The sequence below is a fragment of the Sinocyclocheilus grahami genome, unplaced genomic scaffold, assembly GCF_001515645.1.
Source record: "Sinocyclocheilus grahami isolate Dianchi unplaced genomic scaffold, SAMN03320097.WGS_v1.1 scaffold111.1, whole genome shotgun sequence".
NCBI classification, from domain to species: Eukaryota; Metazoa; Chordata; class Actinopteri; order Cypriniformes; family Cyprinidae; genus Sinocyclocheilus; species Sinocyclocheilus grahami.
Genome location: NW_015505290.1, coordinates 1400324 through 1410549, shown reverse-complemented (window position 1 = coordinate 1410549; position 10226 = coordinate 1400324). Strand labels below are relative to the sequence as shown.

General features: G+C 37.9%; 1 protein-coding gene across 1 annotated transcript in view; it reads right to left on the bottom strand.

Moving 5' to 3' along the window:
- The window catches only part of LOC107589083 (apoptosis-stimulating of p53 protein 1), a 54128-nt gene that overhangs the window by 24115 nt on the left and 19787 nt on the right, over positions 1–10226 (bottom strand). Inside the window, exon 5 of the mRNA XM_016277414.1 lies at positions 5771–5872. Within this exon, the coding sequence (XP_016132900.1) occupies positions 5771–5872 (102 nt within the window). The remainder of the gene's footprint in view (positions 1–5770; positions 5873–10226) is intronic.

Here is a 10226-nt window from a genome sequence, read left to right as displayed (position 1 = left end):
CTCAAAAAAAAAGGTTTGGGGTTTTTTTTTTTTTTTTTTTTTTTTAGCTAACTTAGTTGTTATTCTTGGCTGAATAACTCTAGAAGATTTTAAAAGTCCTTTAAAATTAAATATGTACACAGTTTGGATTAAATGGAAGTATAGTCAAATTTTTTAATTAGCATGTTTTTGTGTTTTGCTTTGGTACCGAAATTGGTACAGAGAACCGTGGATTTTCACTGGTATTGGTACCAAATACTGAAATGTTGGTACCGTGACAACACTATTAGGTAGATCTGCAAGCGTGTAGAACTCTGTAAACTTACGAAAACAAAAATTAGTTCAGAGGGGATTCTTCTGATTAACCTACAGAAAACACCTCTGACTGGCCATTGCTTTCAACAGAGATGCCTGTGATTGGCTACAATACTCAATGCTGCAAAAACACGTAAATAAACTTGTGGTTTTGTAATTCGAAACCAGAGCGTGCACTCAAAAACACACGAGTGTTTAAAAGTGGTTGACTACAAGTGGGTACAGATATGAATTGGTACTAATGGTACTGTAAAAAGACCCCCCACTACCACCAAGAACACTTTCTCATTGGATCTACACAAATCTCATAGGTGACCTATTTTGATCTCAAGAAGGTGAGTTTTCACCGAAAGGTGAGGAGTTTGCATCTATGTTTCTTACTGGGCTTATATATAAAGGGCCTGTAGGGTCAGTGCCATTAGTGGAGCACAGCCTGTTTAAGCCCGGGGCATCTGCAGTACCCTAACAGAGCAAAGTGCATTCGGGACCACATGATACGATCCTGTCTTTTTGTTGAAATACAGCACAATATAGACAACCTAGTGATTTACTGTCAATGTCAAGCATGGAGGCATTTGCTATAAAGGGCAACAGTAGTTCCTTTTGGAAAAGATGCTGCTTACAACGCTGACTTATTGAGTAACTAAGTGAAAAAAGCAATTAGGCTCTTTTTTTGAGTCATTTCTTTATCTGCAGGGAACACAAACAGATGCAGCGAAATGGAAATAATGTCTCTAAGTGAGTGAGAAAACTAAAAATAGAACATGGTGGACTTTCAATGACTGGAGGCTCAGAGTCATCACAGCACATCGACTCACAGCAATATTAATCGAAACAGCTCTGAGATCTGTGTTCTCATTGGGGCTGATCCCAGTACAGTCTGTAAGTGTGACTAGTTCTAGATTCCACAGGTTCCTCTTTGTTGAATGAAGAAACAAAGCAATTTAACGCTATTATGGAGGAAAAATGCCTGCCACGGCATACAAAGAGTTGTCTGCTACATAATTGCCATTTTTGGTCTCGTTCAGCTTCCCACCTCAGCCTGTGGTTCCCATAACTAACGCCCCTATAATGGTCAGAACAGCCTGCTGTAATGACCTATAAATGGCACTGAGGAAAACAAAGATGAGGTCAGTAACTTAAAACATCTAATAACACTGCACAATGATAATAAAGAGCTTAAGCTGCTATATAAATTTAGAGGTTTACCCGACAAGCAGCTGTGTTTTGAATAATTACAGGGATACTTAACCCATTAATTCCCTTTTTTCCCCTCAGAAAATAACTTAATTACAGTTATTTGCATATCATAATATGAACAAAAAGTGCATTTTAATTGCAAATTTAAAGTGTATTTTTTTTCCCACATAAAAAAACACTTTAACAGTCATATCACCCTGCAGCCCAAGACTGGTCACCCACTGAAGAAGCTAAGCAGGGATGAGCCTGGTCAGTACCTGGATGGGAGACCTATTGGGAAAAACTAGGTTGCTGTTGGAAGAGGTGTTAGTGAGGCCAGTAGGAGGTGCTCACCCTGTGGTCTGTGTGGGTCCTAACGCCCCAGTATAGTGACAGGGACACTATACTGTTAAAAAGCACCATCTTTCGGATGAGACGTTAAACCGAGGTCCTGACTCTCTGTGGTCATTAATAAAATCCCATGCCACTTCTCGTAAAAGAGTAGGGGTGTAACCCCAGTGTCCTGGTCAAATTCCCTCCACTGGTCCTTGTCAATCATGGCCCTAATAATCCCCATCCACTTGATTGGCTCCTTCAAGCGCACTGGCGCTGTTGTACTGTGGCTGCGGTCGCATCATCCAGGTAGATGCTGCATATTGGTGGTGGTTGAGGAGAGATCCCCCCCCATATGATTGTAAAGCACTTTGGGTGTACAGCGATACACAAAAACTCTATATAAATGCCTCATTCATTCATTCATTCATTCATATATCACAGTATTGTTATCGTGGGCACTTCAAAATACAGAGAATAATTATTTATTACAAATTATTCAGAATTTTGAATGCGTTTTAAGAATAATTTTCCCATTAACTGGTCACAATGCACAACACCGCTGTATGCTGCATCACATACGCATGTGCACTCAGATGTAAAAAAGCACGGATGAGAAGCGCATGGTGGAAGCGCGAGAGAGACACTCTGGATGAAAGCGCACATTCACTCTCTGACAGCAGATGGCACTGAACAGCAGAAATGCAGACCGGAAACCCCAAATTTAAACTAAATTATTTAAACAGCCATTCAGATTTTTGTATTTGCTATAGTGTTAATCACAGCATCAAATACTTAAATATTTAGACTTAATAGGCTATTTATTTTCAAACTATTTTACATTTTAATCTGGACTACAACCACTGATCATTATATATAGATCAGTGACTACAACACGCCCTAAATATTGTTTGAAAGCGTTTTGATTCTTTATTGTTCGGTCACTTTACATTAGGGCTTCATTAGTTGACAATAGTTAACAAACTGCCATTCATTAATCTAAGGTTATTCCAATATTTAATAACACATTCTTAAAATCAAAAGTTGCAACTGTGTTATTTAATTAGCTAACATGAACTAAGTGTTGTATTTTTTAACAAAGATTAATAACTTCTGTTGTAGGTATTGCTCATTGTGAATGTTAATGCATTAACTAAGGTTAAAGGCAGAGTGAGGGATTTCTGGTAGCCAATGTTTATATTTGAAATCACCAAAACAAACACGCCCCTACCCCAAAAGGGTCTTGCCCCTATTCTGATAGCTCCGCCCCACATATACGTACGCAACCCAGGCAACGATTAGTTCTGTGAAACAAAGCAAAACCAATGTTACACCGAGTCTCAACGGACGTGAGCGGCGCGGTGCAACAAATCTATTTATGTTCTATTTATGACGTGCTGACACACATTTCAAATGGTTTTCAACAGTCGTTTGATCGCGTCCAGTGTAGGCAGACTTTAGCTGTTGTAGACACGGTGTTACTCACTTATTGAGAAGAAACAAAGCAACCTCGGCGTCCGATCGCAGGCCTCCGCTCCTTGAGTTCTCTCCAGCGCTGGAAAACTGATCCGATATTTACACGGGTCCTACTTCTTGCCTTATCATTCCGCAGACGTTTTCCTCTTTTGTTTTTTATCCGCCATCTCTATCTTTCTGTCGCTGGCTCGGCTAATGTCCGTCCCATGCACTGAACGCGCTCTCCTCCACATCACGAGTAGACACGCCCCTTATTGCTGATTGGCTACAAGTTTGTTTTGCGATTCAGCCCGAATCAGTTTTTAAAGTGTTTCTGAAAAATCACTTACTCTGCCTTTAACTAATGAGATCTTATTGTAAAGTGATACCGATTGGTCTTTATAATTCTTTTGCACTTTAACCTGTGTAAAATTTTTAAATTTAGCCTATAAATTTGTGTATTGCTTTATAGCAGGCCTATTTAAATGTTCAGTAATTTTTGTTATAAAAAATGATTAAACCTGTTATACTGTATTATGATAACACTTCTGGCATGAAATTCTAGATGGCGCAGTCTGATAGGTTCTAGGTCTTAGGTGATAGAACTCAATCTGACCTAATGACATCATTATCACATGGCACAGCTGATTGGTTCTCTCCTGTATCGGTAGCCAATGAGCTCGCTGCTCAACATTCAAATATATGACTAGTGCTTGCCGTAGCAGTTGCAGCTTGCTTCAGAAACCCTCCACCTTCCCCAGCTCCACCTGTATAGATCTGCTACGAGGTGATTCATGTATGCTATATGGGGGTTATTTCATGTGTTATATTTGCAGCAGCAATATTTCTTACATGCTCACAGCAGCATGTTGTGGATGTATTGGCAGTAGCAAGTCTCAGTACTTGCTCTGTCGCAGCAGCAGCAGCAACAGCAGCGTAGCAGATCTATTCCGCCAAGACCAAATACATTAACATTGTCATGTACGTTACCATGCCAATTCCTCCGAGTTGTCATGACAGAACTACATTTCAACATCGTGATAATACCGTATACCGTGATAAAAGCATTAGCAATTAATCGCAACATGAAAATTTGATACCGGCATACCCCTAGAATGAACAGTGGAAGACCCTTTTGCAAATTTAGTTGCCTGCTGGCTTAAATTAATAAAAGTAGGCTTATGCTTAACCTTTTAATGGTTACTAACTTAAACCATTTTTTTTAGCAAAAAGATGTAATTCAACATTCTATCTGAAAAATAACACCAACATTTATATATAGTACTCAAGCACCTTTCCCAAAGATATGACCTTAGTATTTACCTGCTAGCTATTCAGACATCACACAACTGAAAGCTCGGTTCTAGATGGGGCTGAGCAAAAAATCTAATGCGATTTTCATGCGCATCTCGTCAGTAAAGCCACTCCTGTGATTAGAAGTAGTTTCAGTTCTTCGAAGTAGTTCACTGACAAGTCACACAAAATCGCGTTCAAAATCGGCAATGAATCACCTGCGATTTTGTGTAGCTTGTCAGTGAACTACGGCTCTGTGTAGTAAATGCCACTCCATCTGAATGCACGTGCTGGAGATTTACTACTAATCACAGGAGCGCCTTCACTGACGAGATGCGCATGGAAATCGCATTTGATTTTTTGCACAGCCCTAGTTCTAGATAGGACAAATGTAGATTGATAAACAAAGAAAAAGCTAAAAATTATTTGCCAATTTCTGGTAAATGCTACTATGCAATCAACATAAATGATCACTCAGCTTAAAGGCTAAAGAAAATGATGCTCAACATCCACAATACCCATAAGATCAAAATAGAAACCATTTAATGTCAATTAATTAATTAATGCCAATGTTTGATTTAATAGCAACTGGAGAAAATATTCGCATCTATAGTTGTAATCAAACTAGTTAAGCACAAAATGTTAATTGCATTATGCCAAAAATACAACTGACAAAACAGTGGGGTACAAAAGCCTGAGACCACTAGTGAAAATGATTTCGCAACATTTTCTAACAGTAATAATAGTACTAAATAATAAAGTTATACATTAACTGACATTTGATTAACAACCTAGACTCTTACATACTCTGGGTAATTCTACATTCTATCTGAAAAATAACACCAAAGTGTACAATGATCCTACCGTTCACCTCCTAGCTACTTGTACATTTCACAACTGCAAGTTCAGTTCTATCTAGGATAAATGTAGACCAATGAACAATGAAAAAGCTAAAATAATTTGCCAATTACTGGTAAATGCCACAATACAGTCAAAACAAATAGTCAATCTGCTTAAGGGCTAAATAAAACATCCATAAAAACAATAAAATCAAAATAGAAACCATGCCATTTCAACTTCAGTAAATAAATGAATGGCACTGTTTGATTCAACTGCAAATTCTAATCGGAAGAAATATCTGCGTCTAGTCCCCACACAGATGAAAACAATGATCTATAAAAAGATGCCCATCAAAGGACACATCCGAGTGTGTTACCTTAGCGACAAGCATCTGTTGCTGGACCTCAATTTGCTGCTGCTGACGAGTGGCCATCTCCTGTAGCTCTGAGAGAGTGAGCTCCACACGAGGGTTTCCCACCTACACACGGGGAGAGAGAGAGAGAAAGAGAGAGAGGAAAAAAAAGAAAGGAAGGGCAGTCAGGCCAAAAACAAAATATATGCACACAAACAAGGATTCAAAGATGACTGGTTTAATTCCACAGCCATAAATTACACAGAAGACTGTGAGAAACAGACATAAGCATGTATCTGCAGGGCTCATTGTAGTGAGAACTGGGTATGAAATGACCTGTGGCCAAGTAAACACTCAGAGCTTGATTATAGCAGGAGTGCCAATGTTAGTGTAGACCTGCTAAGCTCATCGGGAAGAGAAATGGTGACACTTTTAGCCAAAAGGGTCTAAAACAGGGCTGTGTCGGCGATCCATCCCAGAATCCCACTCTGTCACTCTGCATTCTGAAAGATAAGAGCAAGTTGTCCGTCTCCGCAGCTGTCGCCATAGCAGCAGAGTAGAACTGCCGTGTAGCGAAGATTAAAGGCACCAAAATACTCAGATGGCAATTTCCGTGATAGTCTGGCATTTAGAGCAATCAAGCAGTACTGAGGTCGATTCAAGGCGGCATGGTACATGATGTGAACATGGAATATAAAACACAGTTCTGAAAAAAAAAAAAAAAAGCTGTGTAGGATGACTCACTCAAACCTGAAGCAGAACACCATTTACAACCTGGTTCATGCTGTGCAAAAGTTCCCTTGAGATTCAAATCTTCAATTGTCTGTGGCAATATAGCAATGCTTCCATTTCCAAAAAAGCCAGCAATCTGTTTTGTCTCTGGGCTGTCCTAAGCAAAAGCCATACAAGTGCACTCACACACTGTTTAAGGTTGAAGCTGGGCCAGTCATTAAGGTTATGTAAGGACTAAGGGCAATCAGACATAAGTTGGAGTCAAATACGTTCATCAGTTTTGCCAGTATGTTAACTACAACATGTCAAAATTACACATTTGCTGGCATTTAATTAGCAACCTAAAAACTTAAATATTTCAAGTTTTAGAATTACACTTTTTCAAAATTTAATTCCAATAATTTATCAATTTAAAAAAAAAAACACTGTGCACTACTTTTCAAAAGTTTAGGGTAAGATTTTCTGTTAATGTTTTTTGATATTTTCTTATGCTCACCACGGCTGCATTTATTCGATCAAAAATACAAAACATAAGATTGCTTTTTTATTTTTAAGATAAAAAAAATACACAAGATTGTGAAAATTTATTTTTATTTTACAATGTAATTTATTCCTGTGATGCAAAGCTGAATTTAAGGCAATATTACGCCAGTCTCCATTGTCACATGATCCTCAGAAATCATTCTAATATGCTGATTTGGTACTCAAGAATTTTTTTTTTTTTTTTGCGCTGCTTAATATTTTTGTTGGAAACCTCGCTACCTTTTTTTCTGAATCCTTTGATGAACAGAATGTTTAACAGAAGAGCAGCTTTTCTGACAAAATTTGCCACCCACATCGATGCATCATGGAACAGAATTCAATGGCAATCTATCAGCATTAACATTAACATGCATGAGCGCACAGCATGAGAAAGATACTGTGGTGATGTTTGTGGCGTGGTATTGCCAGGTCACCTACAGCCTATGGCTACATCTATTCTTATCCAAGTTAATACCATGGTCTATTTCCATAATTCATGGGTAGTATTTTTTCCACCATGATGTGATGGTTGAAAACATGTCTGTAATGATCTCATAGTCCATCAATGCTCATGTCTCACAATTTCTTGTGTTTGTTGATCTCTAATTCTCTATGCTTTAAATCGCTACATGTGAAAATTGCCTCCTAAATCACCCGTGTTGTTACAGTCCCATATAATTACAAAATATATTAAGAGAGGTTTTAGCTGCAGGAGGTTAGAAAAAGGCAAAAAAATAAGGTGCAAATACAGTAATATTTGACATCATACAAAACAGTTTTCTGTCAAGCTCACCTGCTTTTTTGTACACAGAACCATGTTACTACATAACAGACATAATACCATGTACAAACAACAGAAATTATTATTATTATTAATAATAATAATAATATTTTTTTGAAAGAAATTAACGCTTTTGTTCAGCAAGGACAAAAATTATTCAAAAGAGACAGTAAAGACATTTATAAATGTTACAATTTATTTAAAAAAAAAATTAATTTTGAACTTTGCATTCATTGAAGAATTCTGAAAAAAATTGCATCGTTTGCATAAAAATATCAAGATGATATTAATATTTTCAACATTGATAATAACAATAAATGTTTCGGATTTCTGAAGGACTGAAGGATCGTGTGACACTGAAGACTAAAGTAATAGTTGTTGAAAATTCAGCTTTGCTATTACAGGAATAAATTACATTTTAATATATAATCAAATAGAAAACAGTCATTTTAAATTGTAATATTGTTTTACTGTTTTTGACCAAATAATAATGCTTACATATTTAATAAAAAAAATACATTTGAATGGTAATACATATATTGATATTTGTCTAATTATTTTGCCACATTTACCTTTGGCTTTCTAATTACATGAGTTTTAATCTCATAAGCAAGTGATACTGTTTTTGTTCACAAATAAAAAGTCAAACAACAATCAAAAAGAGCTGAAGAGGTTACTGTGTCACTGGAAGTGTTCTTCAAGTTCAAAGAGATTGTGCTTGTGCTCTGTGTCAATACAAAACTGTCCCTTCCATTCAATTAATTATTAGCGATTGCGGAGAAAAAAAAGTGGGCTTTGCCTGAAGCAGAAGGCCCAATCAGGTCTGGATCAAATCAACTGTCTTTTCAAATCAGGGTGAGAGATTGAACTTTTTCCCCACTACCATCGCTTTTCTTGAGACTAAAACAGGCTATATGTCAGATAGACCAAACAACATTATAAACGCCGGTTACGCCTATAGCTCAAATGTGTCTGAAGACACCGGCTTAGAAACAACATTTCAGTAAATGATCAACTTTGAAACCACTTTGTAAGCTCAACACTTACCTGTTTTTTAGTTCTGTTTCCCTCAGCACAAAATACTCCGTAACGCTTGATCAATAACGCTTTTTGTGCAGTTCCCATAAGCACGAGCTCCATGGCAGATCTCCAAATTTCATTAAAGTTAAAATGACTTGACTCAGTTTGCTAGGGAATGATTCATGGCTTAAAGGCCAATTGTGTCAGGCTCTGTTTACCCACACAGGCGACTCTGTATGGACACATCACATGGGTTGTAAAGAGCCCATCTCCATGGCAATGTGGCACAAGGAGCGACATACAACAAAGCGAAAATGCAAACGGCAATGCAAGATTTGCAATTGCATTTGGATTGTCACAATTTATGCGCCCACATGTGGAAAATGCAATTGAAAACACAATTTGCAATTCCCTTTGAAAAAATTCCTGAATATTCCTTCCATAGTCAATTAAGTAAAGACTGTTTTTATTTAAAGAGCAGGTTTCATATTTCCTGGGGCCAAGTTGAAGGGAGGTAATTTCTTTTATCTCTGATAAAATTACCACCAAGAGAGCAAGACTGTTTTCTTGCTTTGTAGGTAGGCAGTACAGCAATTTCTGCAAAGCAGTTTATTCCGTAGAAGACAAAGTAAGCAGGTCAGTGGGTAATAGCTTGGACTCTAGGGCCATGTACTATAGACCTTGTGCTACAGAGCTTCCAGACGCTTCAAATCTGGAGTGATGGAAGCCTGGGACAGTCCTATTTCCTAAAAAGCCATTTTAGAGATTTTGTTAACAACCACACGCCAGACTCTCCAAAAGACGCCTGCCTAAAAACATCAGCAATCCTGAAAGTGCAAAATAATTGGGAGGAAAGATTGTTTCTGCAGCACACTTTTTTGCTGTTGCAATGGCTTTTACAAAAATAGGTGTATTTCCCTTTTCAGTGGTGCCTATCATGCAGTAGAGACATTTTATGCGTGCTTTAAAAAAAGTCTGAAAGTAACAGCACTGTTGCGGAGATTTAGACTTTCGTTTTAAGAAATTCTCCATACGCCCCAAACTTGAATTGCAGGACAAACTTTGGCATTAAATACTGCATCTCTGCAGGGCAGCGTTTCCCAATCAAAGCCGCTTTGGATGCAATGTTACATGTTTCCAAAGCACATTAGCCAAAGCAGGCTGGAGAAATATCAGATGAAAGTTAAGCTCATCTTTTGACAGAAATATGATTTTGATGGTATGGTGCACAACCAAGGAGTTTTATAGCAAGTCAAGCCATATAAGTATCCATCCTTCATCACTTCACAGACTGCACCCCCATGGACAGCATGTTCAGCTGTGACTCTTGGCATGGAGGAAGCACACACATAATCCGCTTTCCTCACTAAGATTTAGACCGGCACACATTTATTGGCACTGGCCTGAAAGCTGTACAAATCTTAA